The sequence below is a fragment of the Xenopus tropicalis genome, chromosome 3, assembly GCF_000004195.4.
Source record: "Xenopus tropicalis strain Nigerian chromosome 3, UCB_Xtro_10.0, whole genome shotgun sequence".
Classification (NCBI taxonomy): domain Eukaryota; kingdom Metazoa; phylum Chordata; class Amphibia; order Anura; family Pipidae; genus Xenopus; species Xenopus tropicalis.
The window spans coordinates 139096633-139120516 of record NC_030679.2 but is presented as its reverse complement, the minus strand read 5'-3'; the positions used below and the strand labels follow the sequence as shown (position 1 = coordinate 139120516).

General features: G+C 52.5%; 1 protein-coding gene across 4 annotated transcripts in view; it reads left to right on the top strand.

The window, feature by feature from the left end:
* Positions 1–1626: 1626 nt before the first annotated feature.
* Positions 1627–23884, top strand: part of dock6 (dedicator of cytokinesis 6) — a 77936-nt gene continuing 55678 nt past the window's right edge. For all 4 annotated transcript variants that reach the window (XM_031899435.1, XM_031899434.1, XM_031899433.1 and 1 more), the window contains exons 1-8: positions 1627–1737; positions 18293–18380; positions 20463–20638; positions 21424–21492; positions 21711–21840; positions 21923–22135; positions 22424–22509; positions 23323–23389. In XM_031899435.1, coding sequence (XP_031755295.1) covers positions 1694–1737; positions 18293–18380; positions 20463–20638; positions 21424–21492; positions 21711–21840; positions 21923–22135; positions 22424–22509; positions 23323–23389 — 873 coding nt within the window. In that variant the 5' untranslated portion in view covers positions 1627–1693. The remainder of the gene's footprint in view (positions 1738–18292; positions 18381–20462; positions 20639–21423; positions 21493–21710; positions 21841–21922; positions 22136–22423; positions 22510–23322; positions 23390–23884) is intronic.

Genomic DNA, 23884 nt, shown 5'->3' with positions numbered 1-23884 from the left:
GTTAGAGTTTATGTAGGTGTGTAAAGTGACAGTAAGTGTGAAGTGAGAGGTGAAATGTGTCTGTGCAGGGTCAGACTAGGGGGTACAGGGCCCACCAGTGTTTCTGCCTCAGGGGCCCCTCCATCCGTCCAGCCCCCTCCCCCGAGCGCATTAATGAAACTTACCTGCAGAGCGATGGGGAAGGGAGACTGGAGGAGCGGTGGAACTAGGGGTAGGCAGAAGAGGCATGTATGTAGGGTGCAATGCTGGGGGGGGGGGGCGCTATTCCATGCCCTTGTCCCCCACAGCCTGCTTCTTTATGGTAAAAGTGGGGCTTATTCTTGCGCTCTCATCCCTCCCCTCGCTGCCAGCATGCATGCACAAGTCTGGGAATGAGTCCGCACAATGGGAGAGGGGCAGGCTGGTCTGCTGGGCTGGTGGGGTGCCCTGTGGGGATCAGGTCTGAGCCGCCGGGACCCATCAGGTTTTTTCCTGGTGGCCCAGTCTGACCCTGCTTCTGTGCAGCTGGTCAAAATCAAAGACAGAGAGCAAACAACAGGAACCATTGCTGAAATGTAGGGACATTTGGCAACTATACATCCTTAGTGTAATGGGTGAGAGCAGGGCCGTGTTAATAAATGGGCAAAAGGGCATGTGCCCAGGCCTCACCAGCAGACAGAAATATCCTACAGAGATGGCAGACCTCTTTATTTAGTCAACTGGAAGAGCTCTACAATGCGGCTATTATATTGTCTTTGCTTTCTATCTTGTGGCACCCCAATATCTGCTCCCATAGCGGTCGGTCCAGGGTAGCACCCCCGGGGGATCGTGCCTACGTCAGTAAGTACAGACCATTTCACATGGGTATTTCTATCACATAGTTCTTGGGGCAGTCAGTGCTTTCTCCAAAAAGAAATTTGTAGGTCCCCCAGGTCCCCAGTGACTGAAGGGTCTGCTTCCTCCAGGGACCCCAGGGCAGCGGGCTGGGAGAGTCTGCTACTTTCCACCGGGCCCTTCTAAAGAATTTTTTGTAGGGGGGCCCAGCGCAGAGCAGTTACCACACTGCTATGGAGTTCCGTAAGGAAAATTCTACTAAATTGTGCAAGGTAAGGGCCAGAAGAGAGCCCGGCAGTGGAGCAAAACTGCTGTGCCAGGGTAGAATACTAGGCAGCCATCTGTGCCCTGAGCCCACTGGTACCTTAAAGTGGCCCTGGGTGACTATACTTGGCCATGAATGAATGACAGTTATGGAACTGTGCATAGGCTCAATTGGTCCCTTTATAATTACCATGGACACCCCCCAGGGATAGATGTCACCTGGCAGCCTTGCTGTGAAGGTCGCATTACCTGCAGGAGATTCTTCGTATTTTAACGAAGAATAAATGAATAACGCGTTTTTCAGGATAAAGCAAACTTAGTTACTACAGTCACAACACCTTCCATCATTTTGGTAGGAAGATGCAGCAAACAGCGCACAATAAAGAATCTGCAGTACCCGATCATATCCTCAAGAGGCCGCTGCTTCCCATAGCGTAATATACAGAGGCTGCAGTTACAGCACATTCACGCAAGGTGGAGCTGTTTGACAGTACCCAGACAGTAGGCGGAGACACTCCTTGCAAAGGAGGCGGATCCTACAGGGGGCGGGTCCCGTTGCTTCAGATGAGTCCTGTCCTGCCGGTGCAGTTGGAGTTGGGGATCTGTTCGCTGCGGGATGGCTACGGCGGATCGTAGGGCCTTTGCACAGAAAATCAACAGGTAACCTGGCGTGGGGGCTTTACTGAATCCCGTGTAGCAGTGACAGGGGGAAAGCACACAGTCAGGTACAGCGGTGACAGGGAGGGGACAGTCAGGAGCAACAGTGACTGGGAGGGGACAGTCAGACAGGTGCAACGGTGACTGGGAGGGGACACACAGGTACAGCAGTGACAGAGAGGGGACACACAGGTACAGCAGTGACAGAGAGGGGACACACAGGTACAGCAGTGACAGAGAGGGACACACAGGTACAGCAGTGACAGAGAGGGACACACAGGTACAGCAGTGACAGAGAGGGGACACACAGGTACAGCAGTGACAGAGAGGGACACACAGGTACAGCAGTGACAGAGAGGGACACACAGGTACAGCAGTGACAGAGAGGGACACACAGGTACAGCAGTGACAGAGAGGGACACACAGGTACAGCAGTGACAGAGAGGGGACACACAGGTACAGCAGTGACAGAGAGGGACACACAGGTACAGCAGTGACAGAGAGGGACACACAGGTACAGCAGTGACAGAGAGGGACACACGGGTACAGCAGTGACAGAGAGGGACACACAGGTACAGCAGTGACAGAGAGGGGACACACAGGTACAGCAGTGACAGAGAGGGACACACAGGTACAGCAGTGACAGAGAGGGGACACACAGGTACAGCAGTGACAGAGAGGGACACACAGGTACAGCAGTGACAGAGAGGGGACACACAGGTACAGCAGTGACAGAGAGGGGACACACAGGTACAGCAGTGACAGAGAGGGGACACACGGGTACAGCAGTGACAGAGAGGGGACACACAGGTACAGCAGTGACAGAGAGGGGACACACGGGTACAGCAGTGACAGAGAGGGGACACACGGGTACAGCAGTGACAGAGAGGGGACACACAGGTACAGCAGTGACAGAGAGGGGACACACAGGTACAGCAGTGACAGAGAGGGACACACAGGTACAGCAGTGACAGAGAGGGGACACACAGGTACAGCAGTGACAGAGAGGGGACACACAGGTACAGCAGTGACAGAGAGGGACACACAGGTACAGCAGTGACAGAGAGGGGACACACAGGTACAGCAGTGACAGAGAGGGGACACACGGGTACAGCAGTGACAGAGAGGGGACACACGGGTACAGCAGTGACAGAGAGGGGACACACGGGTACAGCAGTGACAGAGAGGGACACACAGGTACAGCCGTGACAGAGAGGGGACACACAGGTACAGCAGTGACAGAGAGGGGACACACAGGTACAGCAGTGACAGAGAGGGACACACAGGTACAGCAGTGACAGAGAGGGGACACACAGGTACAGCAGTGACAGAGAGGGGACACACAGGTACAGCAGTGACAGAGAGGGGACACACGGGTACAGCAGTGACAGAGAGGGGACACACGGGTACAGCAGTGACAGAGAGGGGACACACAGGTACAGCAGTGACAGAGAGGGGACACACAGGTACAGCAGTGACAGAGAGGGACACACAGGTACAGCAGTGACAGAGAGGGGACACACAGGTACAGCAGTGACAGAGAGGGGACACACAGGTACAGCAGTGACAGAGAGGGACACACAGGTACAGCAGTGACAGAGAGGGGACACACAGGTACAGCAGTGACAGAGAGGGGACACACAGGTACAGCAGTGACAGAGAGGGGACACACGGGTACAGCAGTGACAGAGAGGGGACACACGGGTACAGCAGTGACAGAGAGGGACACACAGGTACAGCAGTGACAGAGAGGGGACACACAGGTACAGCAGTGACAGAGAGGGGACACACAGGTACAGCAGTGACAGAGAGGGGACACACGGGTACAGCAGTGACAGAGAGGGGACACACAGGTACAGCAGTGACAGAGAGGGGACACACAGGTACAGCAGTGACAGAGAGGGACACACAGGTACAGCAGTGACAGAGAGGGGACACACAGGTACAGCAGTGACAGAGAGGGACACACAGGTACAGCAGTGACAGAGAGGGGACACACAGGTACAGCAGTGACAGAGAGGGACACACGGGTACAGCAGTGACAGAGAGGGGACACACAGGTACAGCAGTGACAGAGAGGGGACACACAGGTACAGCAGTGACAGAGAGGGGACACACAGGTACAGCAGTGACAGAGAGGGACACACGGGTACAGCAGTGACAGAGAGGGACACACAGGTACAGCAGTGACAGAGAGGGGACACACAGGTACAGCAGTGACAGAGAGGGGACACACAGGTACAGCAGTGACAGAGAGGGGACACACAGGTACAGCAGTGACAGAGAGATGGTCAGTGGGTGGGAGTCACCCCTGGTTTCATATGTAAGTAAATGAGATGCTTATGTTGCGCTGGATCCCCTGTGGCCCCAGATTAGTTCTTATGTATTCCTGGTGGCTCTGCTCTGTCGAGCAGGGGGCAGAGGATTATGGGAACTGTAGTTTAGTAAAAGTTTCAGTCTGTGGATTCTAGCTGTTCTGTTCTGTAAGGGGATAATCCCATGCTACTAATGGGAACTGAATATAATGTGTATTTAATGTAATATAATATATACTATCTGCTCTGTTATGTACTGAGGGGGGTGTCATAGATACGCGCAGCATATGGTCTGTCTGTCAGGGGGGTACAGTTTCACTTGGGTCCCACGTCCCTGCCCCTCATCTGCCCTCATACACCCCCTCTCCCTGATACCATCTGCTCCTAACAACTGTCTGTACTACACAAGCGCCGCACTGTCCCTCTCCCCTGGGGTATTGGCACCAAAGACGGGGTTACAGGGACAATAAGGCACTCAGGGGCAGGGTTACAGGGACAATAAGGCACTCAGGGGCGGGGTTACAGGGACAATTAGGCACTCAGGGGCGGGATTACAGGGACAATAAGGCACTCAGGGGCGGGATTACAGGGACATTAAGGCACTCAGGGGCAGGGTTACAGGGACAATAAGGCACTCAGGGGCGGGATTACAGGGACATTAAGGCACTCAGGGGCGGGATTACAGGGACATTAAGGCACTCAGGAGTGGGGTTACAGGGACAATAAGGCACTCAGGGATGGGATTATAGGGAAATTAAGGCACTCAGGGGTGGGGTTACAGGGACATTAAGGCACTCAGGGGCGGGGTTACAGGGACATTAAGGCACTCAGGGGCAGGGTTACAGGGACAATAAGGCACTCAGGGGCAGGGTTACAGGGACAATAAGGCACTCAGGGGCGGGATTACAGGCACATTAAGGCACTCAGGGGCGGGATTACAGGGACATTAAGGCACTCAGGAGTGGGGTTACAGGGACAATAAGGCACTCAGGGGCAGAGTTACAGGGACAATAAGGCACTCAGGGGCAGAGTTACAGGGACAATAAGGCACTCAGGAGTGGGGTTACAGGGACAATAAGGCACTCAGGGGCGAGATTACAGGGACATTAAGGCACTCAGGGGCAGGGTTACAGGGACATTAAGGCACTCAGGGGTGGGGTTACAGGGACAATAAGGCACTCAGGGGTGGGGTTACAGGGACAATAAGGCACTCAGGGGCGGGATTACAGGGACATTAAGGCACTCAGGGGCAGGGTTACAGGGACAATAAGGCACTAAGGGGCAGGATTACAGGGACATTAAGGCACACAGGGGCGGGATTACAGGGACAATTAGGCACTCAGGGGAGGGGTTACTGGAATAAGGGGGCGGGGTATAATACATTTGCAATATTAGTGAAATGGAACACACTCTCACACACACATAAGTGAAATTCTACGTTAGTCACAGTTGTGATTACCAGTAACCCTATGGAAGTGCTGAGCTCCCTCCCTTCCTCCCAAGTTCCTCTCCCGCACCCCCTGCGTCCTGTTATTGTTACAGGAGGAGCTGACACTTCCTATAGAATCAGCAGCCGCAGTCTGTGTCCTGTCAGCCCCAGGGGAGAGGGGCCCATTGTGTCGGGCCGAATGGGATAATACCCACGTGCTGGGGCACAGCCGGCCCTCCTGTTGTATCTCTCTGTGCTGTCTCTGCCTGGCTTGGTCTCCCCTCCTGAACCCTATCCTGGGCTGTACACCCTGCTTTCTCTATATTAGAGTGTAAGCTCTGCAGGGCAGGATTCCCTTCTCCCAATGGTTCCCTCTCCCTGTATTGTATCTGTGTCCCTCTGTATATTAGAGTGTAAGCTCTGCAGGGCAGGATTCCCTTCTCCCAATGGTTCCCTCTCCCTGTATTGTATCTGTGTCACTCTGTATATTGGAGTGTAAGCTCTGCAGGGCAGGATTCCCTTCTCCCAATGGTTCCTTCTCCCTGTATAGTATCTGTGTCACTCTGTATATTAGAGTGTAAGCTCTGCAGGGCAGGATTCCCTTCTCCCAATGGTTCCCTCTCCCTGTATTGTATCTGTGTCCCTCTGTATATTAGAGTGTAAGCTCTGCAGGGCAGGATTCCCTTCTCCCAATGGTTCCCTCTCCCTGTATTGTATCTGTGCCCCTCTGCATATTAGAGTGTAAGCTCTGCAGGGCAGGATTCCCTTCTCCCAATGGTTCCCTCTCCCTGTATTGTATCTGTGTCCCTCTGTATATTAGAGTGTAAGCTCTGCGGGGCAGGATTCCCTTCTCCCAATGGTTCCTTCTCCCTGTATTGTATCTGTGCCCCTCTGTATATTAGAGTGTAAGCTCTGCAGGACAGGATTCCCTTCTCCCAATGGTTACTTCTCCCTGTATAGTATCTGTGTCACTCTGTATATTAGAGTGTAAGCTCTGCAGGGCAGGATTCCCTTCTCCCAATGGTTCCCTCTCCCTGTATTGTATCTGTGCCCCTCTGTATATTAGAGTGTAAGCTCTGCAGGGCAGGATTCCCTTCTCCCAATGGTTCCCTCTCCCTGTATTGTATCTGTGTCCCTCTAAATAATTCAGAGGATGAACGTTCCCTCCCTGTGTATTTGGGTTACAATCCGGCACAGCCGCTCTCATGTTTCAGCCCTGCCATGGGGTATAATTGCCGCACATGGTGCTGAGAGTTACAGACATGCCTCTCTGTGTAACGACCGACCAGTGTGATTGGCTACTAACTTCATTGGGGCCCCCGGGCCGATCTGCTCAGGCTCAGCAGTGGCTCTGTTTGGCTATAGATCTGAATGTGGCCACGTGAGTGTCTCCCAGACTGAGGAGCCAATAGGAGATATTTGATCACATGATTTACTGCGGTTGGACGGGTTGTAGCGGCAGTTGCAGTTTAGCAAGAGCAGCAGCGCATTACCGCTCATTTACTAACCGGCCAATGCCCCTTCAGCTCTCTCTCACCATTAAATATGTACGTCTCTGCCCCCGGTTTTACTCTTTGTACCATATCCATGTACCCTTCTGTATCTGCCCCCCCCTACACCCCCATAGTGTATGTAGTGCTGGAATGCCCCAGGAAATGCCCCACTTGGGAAATCAGATACCAATTTTCCAATTAAAATACCTTACTAAATTCCCGATTGCTAAATTTGGATATTTTTCACACCCCTGATCTGATGCAGCCACACCCAGTTACAACCAAATGACCCTAAACTCCACCCACATTTAGTTAAGTCCCACCTCCTTTGAGATTTGTAAACAGAGCCACCATCAGGAACCATGGGGCCCCATACTATTAAATTAGCAGGGCCCAGCCCCCTTGGGGGCCCCAATTATCAAGCCAATGGTCATCTGGTCTCACCCTGATCCTTCCAAACTCCAACCACTCCCCTTCAAGCCCCGCCCCAAGCCCCGTCCCAACTCACACTTTTATGCCTTTCCTATTATATGGCCCCTGGTCTATAGAATTCCCTGTATCCCCCTATTGTGGGCCTGTCTGTGGCTCCTCCTATCAGCCTGTATATGCTGTGATGCAGCCCCCTACCCACAAGTCTTCCTAGGACCCCAATCATTGGCCTGGGGGTCACATGATTATATCATCCCAATTTGGCCCACCTCACTGAACTGACGAATGGCCCTCACACCTATTACAGCTCCTCCGGGCATTCATATGTGGCTTTTATGGCATGCTGGGAGTTGTAGTTCTAAACAGCTGCAGTCGCATGCATTGTGATCCATAAGTATGAAACCAGGCCTGTGTCCCCTGTTGGTATTGTATAAGGAGATTCTCAGAAATGGGAGCTTTGGGTGGATATAAGGAGGCTTGTATGAATAGGAGTGGAACAATGGAGCTGCTGTGCAAGGCAGAAGCTGCAAGGAGAGTATTTTGGTCCAATGACAACCCAGTATCTGTTGCTTACATGTACTAAGAACAAAAGCCTGCGGTAGAAAGGCAGAGTATTATTGTGAGTATTATTCTCGTAGAGCCGTGCCCATTGGGTAATAGCCGCCCTTCAGCTCGCCGATAAGGCCATGAAAGCAAGTTAATGATTGGCGCAGTGTTTGTGGCACGTGTCTTTCAGCCAATGTTGCCGGGAGAGATCAGTGAATAACTATAATGAAGGAGCCAGATAACTCAATGAACTTGTACTTAAAGGGGAAGTAAAGCCTCCTCTCTGTTGGTTTACAGTCATTTTTAAATGTAATTGCTATCAAAAGCAGTGCCTGTTTGGCTGTATACATTCTCTGCACTGCTGGTTCTGACTGGGGAAGCATTGTATCAGATTTACTGGAGGAGAGCCGACTTCTGCTACTTTGTTTCCAGAGTCAGAAGCAGCCGTGCAGAGCGGGAAGTTGGTTGGAATGACACAAGTGTTTATTTTGGGTTTATATCTCCTTTAATCAAAGCTTGTTTCTCATTGTTACCACATACGCCCCAAATAATCCCAGTGTAGGGCAGAGCCGTTCCTTTCAGCTGCTTGGAGAAATCTATTTCCTTTCCTTGCCTTCACTTCCTGTTCTGTAGGAAATGCCCCTCTATCCAACACTGGGGGGGTATGGCAGCTCCCGTAAAACTCCCACAGGATGTCCGGCTGGGAGCTCATTCTTTCTCTAAAACTGGAAGCGAAACAGTAGTTTTCAATACAGGGAGAGGGAACCATTGGGAGAAGGGAATCCTGCCCTGCAGAGCTTACACTCTAATATACAGAGGGACACAGATACAATACAGGGAGAGGGAACCATTGGGAGAAGGGAATCCTGCCCTGCAGAGCTTACACTCTAATATACAGAGGCACACAGATACAATACAGGAAGAGGGAACCATTGGGAGAAGGGAATCCTGCCTTGCAGAGCTTACACTCTAATATACAGAGGGACACAGATACAATACAGGGAGAGGGAACCATTGGGGGAAGGGAATCCTGCCCTTCAGAGCTTACACTCTAATATACAGAGGGACACAGATACAATACAGGGAGAGGGAACCATTGGGAGAAGGGAATCCTGCCCTGCGGAGCTTACACTCTAATATACAGAGGGACACAGATACAATACAGGGAGAGGGAACCATTAGGAGAAGGGAATCCTGCCCTGCAGAGCTTACACTCTAATATACAGAGGGACACAGATACAATACAGGGAGAGGGAACCATTGGGAGAAGGGAATCCTGCCCTGCAGAGCTTACACTCTAATATACAGAGGGACACAGATACTATACAGGGAGAGGGAACCATTGGGAGAAGGGAATCCTGCCCTGCAGAGCTTACACTCTAATATACAGAGGGACACAGATACAATACAGGGAGTAGGAACCATTGGGAGAAGGGAATCCTGCCCTGCAGAGCTTACACTCTAATATACAGAGGGACACAGATACAATACAGGGAGAGGGAACCATTGGAAGAAGGGAATCCTGCCCTGCAGAGCTTACACTCTAATATACAGAGGGACACAGATACTATACAGGGAGAGGGAACCATTGGGAGAAGGGAATCCTGCCCTGCAGAGCTTACACTCTAATATACAGAGGGACACAGATACAATACAGGGAGAGGGAACCATTGGGAGAAGGGAATCCTGCCCTGCAGAGCTTACACTCTAATATACAGAGGGACACAGATACAATACAGGGAGAGGGAACCATTGGGAGAAGGGAATCCTGCCCTGCAGAGCTTACACTCTAATATACAGAGGGACACAGATACAATACAGGGAGAGGGAACCATTGGGAGAAGGGAATCCTGCCCTGCAGAGCTTACACTCTAATATATAGAGGGACACAGATATAATACAGGGAGAGAGAACCATTGGGAGAAGGGAATCCTGCCCTGCAGAGCTTACACTCTAATATACAGAGGGACACAGATACCATACAGGGAGAGGGAACCATTGGGAGAAGGGAATCCTGCCCTGCAGAGCTTACACTCTAATATACAGAGGGACACAGATACAATACAGGGAGAGGGAACCATTGGGAGAAGGGAATCCTGCCCTGCAGAGCTTACACTCTAATATACAGAGGGGCACAGATACAATACAAGGAGAGGGAACCATTGGGAAAAGGGAATCCTGCCCTGCAGAGCTTACACTCAATATACGGCTGTGCGTATGGGGACAGCTGTGCGTATGGGTACGGCTGTGTGTTTGGGCACGGCTGTGTGTATGGGTACGGCTGTGCGTATGGGTACGGCTGTGTGTATGGGTACGGCTGTGCTGGGCGCTGCCAACTGATACCAGCTGAGCACACAATGCAGCACTGTGCTGCCCGGGGAGTCGGGGTAATGTATCAGGGATGGCTGGAATGGGCGGGATAAAGAGAATAAGGAGAGAGATAGGGAATGGTTACTAGCACCCGCCTTATAAACTGCCAACTTTAAAGGGGAGATTCGCCCCTTTCTTGGCATAATGAATGAGAGTTCTAAGCAGCTTCCCATAACCATTCATTCCTCACTCTCACTGTCTGTATTATTATGTGTAAATATTATTGCCAAGCAGCGTCTGCCTCGCCCCTTCTGCACTGCTGGTTCTGACTCTGACACAGCTTAGCAGAAGCCAACTCTCTTCTGGCCAAAACTCCACATCACTTCACAGCCAGCATTGTATAGGGAATAGATAGCGATACATCCATTTTGAGAAAAATTCCTCTTTAAAAGGGGGACCCCACCTGTGAAATTCCGTGTTTCTAGACACACAGGGTTACATACATATTGCTCATAATTCTAGATAGTGATGATAATGAATGAGTGGTGGAGCCCGGCATGAAGCAGCATGTCGCCCAGCAGCTGCCAGCGTCCTACCATCCTCGCTATTAGTTATTCCCCCTGCCCCCCCCCCCCAGGACAGTTAATGTAAAGCTAAACTTCCCATTTTTGTTTCCCCTTTAAATGATTTGTGTTCCCAGAATGTTTCTTTTCTCTGTGATTATATTGCGGGTCACTGGGTGCATGACGAGCGCAGGATAATAAATCATTTTGCACATACAGAATGCGCATGCTTTCAGGCGATTGCTTTAGGCGCATTGTGTATGGCTACATAGAAACCGGCGCAGTCTGCAGCATGCCTTGTCTGCAGTCTGCCCCTCCCACTGCAGGGTGATACAGTGACACAGACAGGAGGGGGCTATGGGACACGGAGTCTGTCCCTCCCACTGCAGGGTGATACAGTGACACAGGCAGGAGGGAGCTATGGGACACGGAGTCTGCCCCTCCCACTGCAGGGTGATACAGTGACACAGGCAGGAGGGGGATATGGGACACGGAGTCTGCCCCTCCCACTGCAGGGTGATACAGTGACACAGACAGGAGGGAGCTATGGGACACGGAGTCTGTCCCTCCCACTGCAGGGTGATACAGTGACACAGGCAGGAGGGAGCTATGGGACACGGAGTCTGCCCCTCCCACTGCAGGGTGATACAGTGACACAGGCAGGAGGGGGATATGGGACACGGAGTCTGCCCCTCCCACTGCAGGGTGATACAGTGACACAGATAGGAGGGGGCTATGGGACACGGAGTCTGCCCCTCCCACTGCAGGGGGACACAGTGACACAGGCAGAGGGGGCTATGGGACATGGAGTCTGTCCCTCCCACTGCAGGGTGATACAGTGACACAGACAGGAGGGAGCTATGGGACACGGAGTCTGTCCCTCCCACTGCATGGTGATACAGTGACACAGGCAGGAGGGGGCTATGGGACACGGAGTCTGCCCCTCCCACTGCAGGGTGATACAGTGACACAGACAGGAGGGGGCTATGGGACACGGAGTCTGTCCCTCCCACTGCAGGGTGATACAGTGACACAGACAGGAGGGAGCTATGGGACACGGAGTCTGTCCCTCCCACTGCAGGGTGATACAGTGACACAGACAGGAGGGAGCTATGGGACATGGAGTCTGCCCCTCCCACTGCAGGGTGACACAGTGACACAGACAGGAGGGGGCTATGGGACACGGAGTCTGCCCCTCCCACTGCAGGGTGACACAGTGACACAGACAGGAGGGAGCTATGGGACACGGAGTCTGCCCCTCCCACTGCAGGGTGACACAGTGACACAGACAGGAGGGAGCTATGGGACACAGAGTCTGCCCCTCCCACTGCAGGGTGATACAGTGACACAGACAGGAGGGGGCTATGGGACACGGAGTCTGCCCCTCCCACTGCAGGGGGACACAGTGACACAGACAGGAGGGAGCTATGGGAGATGGAGTCTGTCCCTCCCACTGCAGGGTGATACAGTGACACAGACAGGAGGGGGCTATGGGACACGGAGTCTGTCCCTCCCACTGCAGGGTGATACAGTGACACAGACAGGAGGGAGCTATGGGACACGGAGTCTGTCCCTCCCACTGCAGGGTGATACAGTGACACAGACAGGAGGGAGCTATGGGACATGGAGTCTGTCCCTCCCACTGCAGGGTGATACAGTGACACAGACAGGAGGGGGCTATGTGACATGGAGTCTGTCCCTCCCACTGCAGGGTGATACAGTGACACAGACAGGAGGGAGCTATGGGACATGGAGTCTGTCCCTCCCACTGCAGGGTAATACAGTGACACAGACAGGAGGGGGCTATGTGACATGGAGTCTGTCCCTCCCACTGCAGGGTGATACAGTGACACAGACAGGAGGGAGCTATGGGACACGGAGTCTGTCCCTCCCACTGCAGGGTGATACAGTGACACAGACAGGAGGGGGCTATGGGACATGGAGTCTGCCCCTCCCACTGCAGGGTGATACAGTGACACAGACAGGAGGGGGCTATGTGACATGGAGTCTGTCCCTCCCACTGCAGGGTGATACAGTGACACAGACAGGAGGGGACTATGGGACATGGAGTCTGCCCCTCCCACTGCAGGGTGATACAGTGACACAGACAGGAGGGGACTATGGGACATGGAGTCTGCCCCTCCCACTGCAGGGTGATACAGGGACACAGACAGGAGGGGACTATGGGACATGGAGTCTGCCCCTCCCACTGCAGGGTGATACAGTGACACAGACAGGAGGGGACTATGGGACACGGAGTCTGCCCCTCCCACTGCAGGGTGATACAGTGACACAGGCAGAGGGAGCTATGGGATAGGGCAGATGTTAGTGACAGACAGCGGGGCCCAGGGTTGCAGTTGGTCAGTGTGGGAGGAGGGAGAGGTGAGTGCAGGACTGTGGGAGTGTGTTGCACCTGTGAGTAATTGGAGCAGAACAGGTGGAACAGGTGTATGAAGGGAGGGGCAATGGGAGAGTTAACTGCCGAGTTGCCAGACAGCCCTGCTGACAGACAGAGAGGGTGCTGCCTGGGTGTCTGTAGCTGGGTGCCAGGGCTGTGGGTGCCAAGGCATTATGGGAATGGCGCACACACATACACGTATGTAGGTACCATTATTAGTATTTATTTCTATAGTGCCAGTTACGCAGCAACAATAATTTACCAAACAAGGGTTACAGTGAAATTAGGGTCAGGGGGCCCTACTCACAGGAGCTTACAGTCTGTAGGGACAGATGGAGGCACAGTAACAGGGAAATGCTAAGGGAGAGGGACACTTAATGAAACCCAGATCCCTATAAGGCACAGCCCAGGCAGCAGCCATAAAACTGACAGAGTGCAGCACAGAATAACCCCCCCCCCAACATGGGCCGTTCCTGCTGGCTGGGGGGGATATGGGATTCTGTGTATAGAATTCACTGCCTTGCAGACGTTGTTCAACTACAAATCCCACAGCCCACTGCCAGCCAATGCAAGCTTACATTAAGGCTGCTTCCTCATCCCTTTAAAACCAGGGAGGTACTAAGCCCACACCACAGCCTTGGCTAATTAGCAGCTAATTAAGATGATTGCTGCAGATTACTCGGCATTAGCTCAGTTAATGTCAGACACCTTAATTCTACCCCCCACCCCTGTCACCCACACTGGGGGCTCAGTCTCCCAGTTCCTGTGACTTGCGCCTGAGTTTATATTGGAGTCACTGCTGAGGGCCCTAGGGGGGCTTCAATGGAGGGGGCTTGATTGGGGACGTGGCCAAGAGACACATGAGTGAGTACCTGTCGCTGGGGTTCTGCCAGGAAGTAGAGACAGTCACATGAGTACCTGTCGCTGGGGTTCTGCCAGGAAGTAGAGACAGTCACATGAGTACCTGTTGCTGGGGTTCTGCCAGGAAGTAGAGACAGTCACATGAGTACCTGTCGCTGGGGTTCTGCCAGGATGTAGAGACAGTCACATGAGTACCTGTCGCTGGGGTTCTGCCAGGAAGTAGAGACAGTCACATGAGTACCTGTCGCTGGGGTTCTGCCAGGAAGTAGAGACAGTCACATGAGTACCTGTCGCTGGGGTTCTGCCAGGAAGTAGAGACAGTCACATAAGTACCTGTCGCTGGGGTTCTGCCAGGAAGTAGAGACAGTCATATAAGTACCTGTCGCTGGGGTTCTGCCAGGAAGTAGAGTCAGTCACATGAGTACCTGTCGCTGGGGTTCTGCCAGGAAGTAGAGACAGTCACATAAGTACCTGTCGCTGGGGTTCTGCCAGGAAGTAGAGACAGTCATATAAGTACCTGTCGCTGGGGTTCTGCCAGGAAGTAGAGTCAGTCACATAAGTACCTGTCGCTGGGGTTCTGCCAGGAAGTAGAGACAGTCATATAAGTACCTGTCTCTGGGGTTCTGCCAGGAAGTAGAGACAGTCATATAAGTACCTGTCACTGGGGTTCTGCCAGGAAGTAGAGTCAGTCACATGAGTACCTGTCGCTGGGGTTCTGCCAGGAAGTAGAGTCAGTCACATGAGTACCTGTCGCTGGGGTTCTGCCAGGAAGTAGAGTCAGTCACATGAGTACCTGTCGCTGGGGTTCTGCCAGGAAGTAGAGACAGTCACATGAGTACCTGTCGCTGGGCTTCTGCCAGGAAGTAGAGACAGTCACATGAGTATCTGTCGCTGGGGTTCTGCCAGGAAGTAGAGACAGTCACATGAGTACCTGTCGCTGGGCTTCTGCCAGGAAGTAGAGACAGTCACATGAGTATCTGTCGCTGGGGTTCTGCCAGGAAGTAGAGACAGTCACATGAGTATCTGTCGCTGGGGTTCTGCCAGGAAGTAGAGTCAGTCACATGAGTACCTGTCGCTGGGCTTCTGCCAGGAAGTAGAGACAGTCACATGAGTACCTGTCGCTGGGGTTCTGCCAGGAAGTAGAGACAGTCACATGAGTACCTGTCGCTGGGGTTCTGCCAGGAAGTAGAGACAGTCACATGAGTACCTGTCGCTGGGGTTCTGCCAGGAAGTAGAGTCAGTCACATGAGTACCTGTCGCTGGGGTTCTGCCAGGAAGTAGAGACAGTCACATAAGTACCTGTCGCTGGGGTTCTGCCAGGAAGTAGAGACAGTCATATAAGTACCTGTCGCTGGGGTTCTGCCAGGAAGTAGAGTCAGTCACATGAGTACCTGTCGCTGGGGTTCTGCCAGGAAGTAGAGACAGTCATATAAGTACCTGTCGCTGGGGTTCTGCCAGGAAGTAGAGTCAGTCACATAAGTACCTGTCGCTGGGGTTCTGCCAGGAAGTAGAGACAGTCATATAAGTACCTGTCTCTGGGGTTCTGCCAGGAAGTAGAGACAGTCATATAAGTACCTGTCACTGGGGTTCTGCCAGGAAGTAGAGTCAGTCACATGAGTACCTGTCGCTGGGGTTCTGCCAGGAAGTAGAGTCAGTCACATGAGTACCTGTCGCTGGGGTTCTGCCAGGAAGTAGAGTCAGTCACATGAGTACCTGTCGCTGGGGTTCTGCCAGGAAGTAGAGACAGTCACATGAGTACCTGTCGCTGGGCTTCTGCCAGGAAGTAGAGACAGTCACATGAGTATCTGTCGCTGGGGTTCTGCCAGGAAGTAGAGACAGTCACATGAGTACCTGTCGCTGGGCTTCTGCCAGGAAGTAGAGACAGTCACATGAGTATCTGTCGCTGGGGTTCTGCCAGGAAGTAGAGACAGTCACATGAGTACCTGTCGCTGGGGTTCTGCCAGGAAGTAGAGTCAGTCACATGAGTACCTGTCGCTGGGGTTCTGCCAGGAAGTAGAGACAGTCACATGAGTACCTGTCGCTGGGCTTCTGCCAGGAAGTAGAGACAGTCACATGAGTACCTGTCGCTGGGGTTCTGCCAGGAAGTAGAGACAGTCACATGAGTACCTGTCGCTGGGGTTCTGCCAGGAAGTAGAGACAGTCACATGAGTACCTGTCGCTGGGGTTCTGCCAGGAAGTAGAGTCAGTCACATGAGTACCTGTCGCTGGGCTTCTGCCAGGAAGTAGAGACAGTCACATGAGTACCTGTCGCTGGGGTTCTGCCAGGAAGTAGAGACAGTCACATGAGTACCTGTCGCTGGGGTTCTGCCAGGAAGTAGAGACAGTCACATGAGTACCTGTCGCTGGGGTTCTGCCAGGAAGTAGAGTCAGTCACATGAGTACCTGTCGCTGGGGTTCTGCCAGGAAGTAGAGACAGTCACATAAGTACCTGTCGCTGGGGTTCTGCCAGGAAGTAGAGACAGTCATATAAGTACCTGTCGCTGGGGTTCTGCCAGGAAGTAGAGTCAGTCACATGAGTACCTGTCGCTGGGGTTCTGCCAGGAAGTAGAGACAGTCATATAAGTACCTGTCGCTGGGGTTCTGCCAGGAAGTAGAGTCAGTCACATAAGTACCTGTCGCTGGGGTTCTGCCAGGAAGTAGAGACAGTCATATAAGTACCTGTCTCTGGGGTTCTGCCAGGAAGTAGAGACAGTCATATAAGTACCTGTCACTGGGGTTCTGCCAGGAAGTAGAGTCAGTCACATGAGTACCTGTCGCTGGGGTTCTGCCAGGAAGTAGAGTCAGTCACATGAGTACCTGTCGCTGGGGTTCTGCCAGGAAGTAGAGTCAGTCACATGAGTACCTGTCGCTGGGGTTCTGCCAGGAAGTAGAGACAGTCACATGAGTACCTGTCGCTGGGCTTCTGCCAGGAAGTAGAGACAGTCACATGAGTATCTGTCGCTGGGGTTCTGCCAGGAAGTAGAGACAGTCACATGAGTACCTGTCGCTGGGCTTCTGCCAGGAAGTAGAGACAGTCACATGAGTATCTGTCTCTGGGGTTCTGCCAGGAAGTAGAGACAGTCACATGAGTACCTGTCGCTGGGGTTCTGCCAGGAAGTAGAGTCAGTCACATGAGTACCTGTCGCTGGGGTTCTGCCAGGAAGTAGAGACAGTCACATGAGTACCTGTCGCTGGGCTTCTGCCAGGAAGTAGAGACAGTCACATGAGTACCTGTCGCTGGGGTTCTGCCAGGAAGTAGAGACAGTCACATGAGTACCTGTCGCTGGGGTTCTGCCAGGAAGTAGAGACAGTCACATGAGTACCTGTCACTTGCCCTTATTTAGGTCTGACTCGTGAAGCAATGTAGCAGCAAGTCAGTTCTGAGTTTCAGGGCAGCTATCAGTTGGGCAGCTCTGTCGGAAGGCCCCATACACGGGCAGGTAAGCTGCCGACTCTGTCCATCATTGGAAGCATTTATTGGCCCATGTGTGGCCACCGTTAGTTGGCTTCTGCTACACTGTTTCAGGAGTCAGAACCAGCAGTGAGGAGGGTATAAAGACACTGCATTGAAAAGCAATGAGTATGTTGGAAGGTTGCTTAGAAGTAAGGGTTGGCCCCTTGTGTTATGCACGGAGTATGGCACAGAACAAGGGCCCCTAAGGGCCCGAAACAAAACAAGGCTTACAGAAAGGGAAGGCTGGGCAGCCGGCTGTGGTGCTATCCCGGGGAATGCGGACAGACAGGATGGGGAACGGGTTGTCTGGGCCGGGAAAGTGGTGTGCGCACAGAGACAGTGGGAGTGTGAGCTCCAGGTTACACGTGTGTGTGTGTTTGCTTGTGCGAGAGTGCACGTGAATACATGTCAGTTGTGTCCAAGGGGTGGGATTTATATTTCTAGGGTATTAGTCCATGGCAGCCAATCAGAACGTTGCTTTCTTTACCCATACTGCAAAGCTGATTGGTCTTCATTTGTGATTTTTTTTAGGAGAGTTATTGGCTTTTTTTTGTTCAGCAGCATTTCCGAAGCTTTCTGATTGCTAGGGACTACTGTACCCTAGCAACCAGGCATTGGATTGAATGAGAGAACAGAAGATGAATAGGAAAGGCCTGAATAATAAAAAGTAACTATAACAGTAAAATTGTAGCCTCACAGGGCAACAGGATTTGGCTGCCGGGGTCAGAGAGCAATTAAGGCTTTGCTTTTGTATTTCCAGGACAGTGGCTGCAGAGGTTCGAAAGCAAGTGGCCCGGGAGTATGGGGGCTCTCCGCAGCTTTCCAAGAAGCGAGGGGGTCAGGCGTCGGTGAGTTCTGTCAGTGGCACCTTCTTCTGCCCCTGCTGGGGGGCATCCTTCCTTCATTTCCCTACTTCTCCCCTACGCTTGCTCTTGCTCCCCCTGCTGGGGGCATCCTTCCTTCATTTCCCTACTTCTCCCCTACGCTTGCTCTTGCTCCCCCTTCTGGGGGCATCCTTCCTTCATTTCCCTACTTCTCCCCTACGCTTGCTCTTGCTCCCCCTTCTGGGGGCATCCTTCCTTCATTTCCCTACTTCTCCCCTACGCTTGCTCTTGCTCCCCCTGCTGGAGGCATCCTTCCTTCATTTCCCTACTTCTCCCCTACGCTTGCTCTTGCTCCCCCTGCTGGGGGCATCCTTCCTTCATTTCCCTACTTCTCCCCTACGCTTGCTCTTGCTCCCCCTGCTGGGGGCATCCTTCCTTCATTTCCCTACTTCTCCCCTACGCTTGCTCTTGCTCCCCCTTCTGGGGGCATCCTTCCTTCATTTCCCTACTTCTCGCCTACGCTTGCTCTTGCTCCCCCTGCTGGAGGCATCCTTCCTTCATTTCCCTACTTCTCCCCTACGCTTGCTCTTGCTCCCCCTGCTGGGGGCATCCTTCCTTCATTTCCCTACTTCTCCCCTACGCTTGCTCTTGCTCCCCCTGCTGGGGGCATCCTTCCTTCATTTCCCTACTTCTCCCCTACGCCTGCTCTTGCTCCCCCTGCTGGGGGCATCCTTCCTTCATTTCCCTACTTCTCCCCTACGCTTGCTCTTGCTCCCCCTGCTGGGGGCATCCTTCCTTCATTTCCCTACTTCTCGCCTACGCTTGCTCTTGCTCCCCCTGCTGGGGGCATCCTTCCTTCATTTCCCTACTTCTCCCCTACGCTTGCTCTTGCTCCCCCTGCAGGGGGCATCCTTCCTTCATTTCCCTACTTCTCGCCTACGCTTGCTCTTGCTCCCCCTGCTGGGGGCATCCTTCCTTCATTTCCCTACTTCTCCCCTACGCTTGCTCTTGCTCCCCCTGCTGGGGGCATCCTTCCTTCATTTCCCTACTTCTCGCCTACGCTTGCTCTTGCTCCCCCTGCTGGGGGCATCCTTCATTCATTTCCCTACTTCTCCCCTACGCTTGCTCTTGCTCCCCCTGCTGGGGGCATCCTTCCTTCATTTCCCTACTTCTCCCCTCACCTACGCTTGCTCTTGCTCCCCCTGCTGGGGGCATCCTTCCTTCATTTCCCTACTTCTCCCCTACGCTTGCTCTTGCTCCCCTTGCTGGGGGCATCCTTCCTTCATTTCCCTACTTCTCCCCTCACCTACGCTTGCTCTTGCTCCCCCTGCTGGGGGCATCCTTCCTTCATTTCCCTACTTCTCACCTACGCTTGCTCTTGCTCCCCCTGCTGGGGGCATCCTTCCTTCATTTCCCTACTTCTCCCCTATGCTTGCTCTTGCTCCCCCTGCTGGGGGCATCCTTCCTTCATTTCCCTACTTCTCGCCTATGCTTGCTCTTGCTCCCCCTGCTGAGGGCATCCTTCCTTCATTTCCCTACTTCTCGCCTACGCTTGCTCTTTCTCCCCCTGCTGGGGGCATCCTTCCTTCATTTCCCTACTTCTCGCCTACTCTTGCTCTTGCTCCCCCTGCTGGGGGCATCCTTCCTTCATTTCCCTACTTCTCCCCTACGCTTGCTCTTGCTCCCCCTGCTGGGGCATCTTTCCTTCATTTCCCTACTTCTCCCCTACGCTTGCTCTTGCTCCCCCTGCTGGGGCATCTTTCCTTCATTTCCCTACTTCTCCCCTACGCTTGCTCTTGCTCCCCCTGCTGGGGGCATCCTTCCTTCATTTCCCTACTTCTCCCCTACGCTTGCTCTTGCTCCCCCTGCTGGGGGCATCCTTCCTTCATTTTCCTACTTCTCCCCTCACCTACGCTTGCTCTTGCTCCCCCTGCTGGGGGCATCCTTCCTTCATTTCCCTACTTCTCCCCTACGCTTGCTCTTGCTCCCCCTGCCCATTTATATGCTGTTGATGCTGATGATGTTTCTCTCGGTGTACAGTTTCTTTATCCTCTCTGTATTGTCTCTTCTTCTCCATTTATATTTCTGTTTCCCTTATTATTTCAGGTGCCCTTGTCTGATGTAGTAGAACCCCTGGATTTTGAGGAGTACCTCTCCAGTCACCCCCCAGATGCTGAGTGCGAGGCCATCAGAGATCTCTATGATGTTCCTCCTGATGATATTGAGATTCTATATGAGCCCAGAGAATGTCGCACTATAGAGCCGGCTGCACCAGAGGAGGGGTGAGGGACTCAGGCAGGGGGGCACTGGTAAAATATGTCTGACCTGACGTTGATATAGACAAGAGGGAACTATGGGACATGGATTCTGCCCCTCCCACTGCAGGGTGATACAGTGACACAGACAGGAGGGGGCTATGGGACACGGAGTCTGCCCCTCCCACTGCAGGGTGATACAGTGACACAGACAGGAGGGGGCTATGGGACACGGAGTCTGCCCCTCCCACTGCAGGGTGATACAGTGATACAGACAGGAGGGGGCTATGGGACACGGAGTCTGCCCCTCCCACTGCAGGGTGATACAGTGACACAGACAGGAGGGGGCTATGGGACATGGAGTCTGTCCCTCCCACTGCAGGGTGATACAGTGACACAGACAGGAGGGGGCTATGGGACACGGAGTCTGTCCCTCCCACTGCAGGGTGATACAGTGACACAGACAGGAGGGGGCTATGGGACACGGAGTCTGCCCCTCCCACTGCAGGGTGATACAGTGGCACAGACAGGAGGGGGCTATGGGACACGGAGTCTGTCCCTCCCACTGCAGGGTGATACAGTGACACAGACAGGAGGGAGCTATGGGACACGGAGTCTGCCCCTCCCACTGCAGGGTGATACAGTGGCACAGACAGGAGGGGGCTATGGGACACGGAGTCTGTCCCTCCCACTGCAGGGTGATACAGTGACACAGACAGGAGGGGGCTATGGGACATACATTTGGCCCCTCCCACTGCAGAGACCCAGGGACAGGAGGAATTAAATGTTTTTAACTTGATTTTCTACTGCAGGAAGTTGGATGCGCGAGTGCGGGAAGCACTGAAGGTTTACATGCATGACTGGGTGCTGGTACAGAGAAGGTAATTCTAATTTGGTTTGTTACACAGAGATTAATATGACAAAACAGGGACAGTAGAAGTTCTTGAATAAGTGAATTCAGACTATGGTGCTGCCATACTGATACTCCATGTAGAACGGATAGAGCGCTGTGTGCTGCAGAGTCGGAGGCTATGCTATAGTGCAAGCAATAGTGAAATTATGGAAAAGCAGTCCTGTCAGTGAGTTTTGTGTTGGGCAGATCCCAGGAGCTGAGCACGGCCTACTCACCCATCACGTTGGAACGCCAGAGGCAGCTCCAGAGGGGCTTGAGCCGACACCTGTATGAAGTGGATGAGGCTGAGGAAGAGAGGGCTGCTCAGGAGGAGCAGGTAGGCCTAGGAGCTGACAGTTGGGGTGAATGGGCTGTGGGTTGGTATCAAGCTGATTACACACCACATGTCTGTTCCTCAGGAGGACAAGAAGCGTGCGTCAGTCTCTATGGACGATACCCCCCGTGGGAGCTGGGCCTCAAGCATCTTCGACTTGAAGAATTCCTCCCCGGACCCCCTGCTTCCCGGTCTTCTGGAAAGGGCACCCTCTGAAGAGACGGATCAGATTAACCAGGAGCAACGCAGAGAAGGCAGGCACCCCCAAATCCTGGCCCTTTACTCAGCTCCTGATGAGGTGACTCTACCAAATAGCCCCCCTTAACCGTAATCCAGCCAGTTTGCATGAGAGAGACCTGAAAAAGTAACAATAACAATAAAACTGGAGCCTCACAAAGCAATAGCTGCCGGGGTCAGTGACCCCCATTAGAAAGCTGGAAAGAGTCTGAAGAGGAAGGCAAATAAATCAAAAACTATAAAAAATAAGGACCAATTGAAAAGTTGCTTAGAATTGGCCATTCTATAACATACTTAAAGTTAAATTAAAGGTGGACCACCCCATTAACCTTTCTCTATTCACCCCTAGGATGAAGCCGTGGAACGTTCCAGCATTCCGGAGGTGCCAAAAGAACACTTTGGGTTCCGGTTGCTCGTGAAGTTCCTCTCACTGAAGTGCGTATGATACGGTCTCGGTACTGAGTATTCCCATCTGGTCGCTCCCTGAGGTCTAGCAAAATGCAAAAGTTAGGCCTCACTCAACTTACTGACCAGTGGCACGGGGGGCATGACTTGGGCGCCATTAATTCTGGGCCTGGCACTGGCTAAGCCTGCCCTCGTGCCCTCCTAGCATTTAGCCATTGGTTGGGGGGTTATAGCTTGCCTTGTGCGCAGAACTGCCCTTCTCTGTATCTGTGTTTTTATACCTATGACCATATGGGTCACGGGCAATTTCCACTGGAGACAGGTCTAGTCTGTGGGATTTTGGGTATTTATGTCCACTGGCTGAGCAAACACTGCATATGCCACAAGTCTTAAGGGGTTATGTAAAAAAAGCCACTTAAGTGTGTTAGCTAACATCAACGGTGGTGTTGCCCATAGCAACCAATCAGCAATTAGATTTGAACAGTCACCGAGTTAGAAAAAATATCAAAGATCTGATTGGTTGCTATGGTGTACTTGGCTTGCACATTATAATAAATATGCCCCTAAGTTTGCCCAGGTGCAGTGACAGATAGCAACCAGTCAGCAGGTAGTATTTACTGGTCACCTGTTTCAAAGCAAACATCTTATTGGTTGCTATGAGTTACCGCTGCTGGGGAAACTTAGTGCCAGTTATTATATATGGGGGATATCATGTTTAGTTTTTATGCATTTGCATAGGGCGCAGTGGGCGTGTTTATATGCCTGGCAGATTCAGTGTACATATATGCCCTAGTATGTGCCCATATACACTAACCCTTGCCCTATCTCTCTCTCCATTGCTAGGTTTGAGATAGAAATCGAGCCCATATTTGGGGTTATGGCTCTTTATGATGCTAAAGAAAAGAGAAAGGTATGTGATGGATAACCATGTCTGGGTCACAGTACTGACATATTGGCTGCTTTGAGTTAGTTACCCAACATTTATTATCCTTCCTGTATCTATAGTCGGAGATGCAGCAAGAAATTAGGGGAATGATGGAGCTTCTTTATACTTGTAATATAACACAATAGGATGACTGTGGGAGGCAGTTAGGAAGCTTGAGGCCAGGCTTCCTGAGAGACAATGGCAGCTAAAGCAAGACTGATAGAAACTATAGAAACATGGGATTACACACTCAGCTCTTAATATTTACATTAATTTAATCCAAATGTAAAAATGAATGTACAGACCCCAGGGATACAGCTATTAGGCCTAGGAATCCCCGGCTGGTTCCCCTGGCGCTGAACAGACAAATTCCGTGCCAGGCACCTCGAGAGCTTGGATTACAGAATCCTATAGCTGGGTGCTGGCTGGGTGCCATGGCAGCTCCATCACTGATAAGGAGCCAGGCATATACCGTGCCAG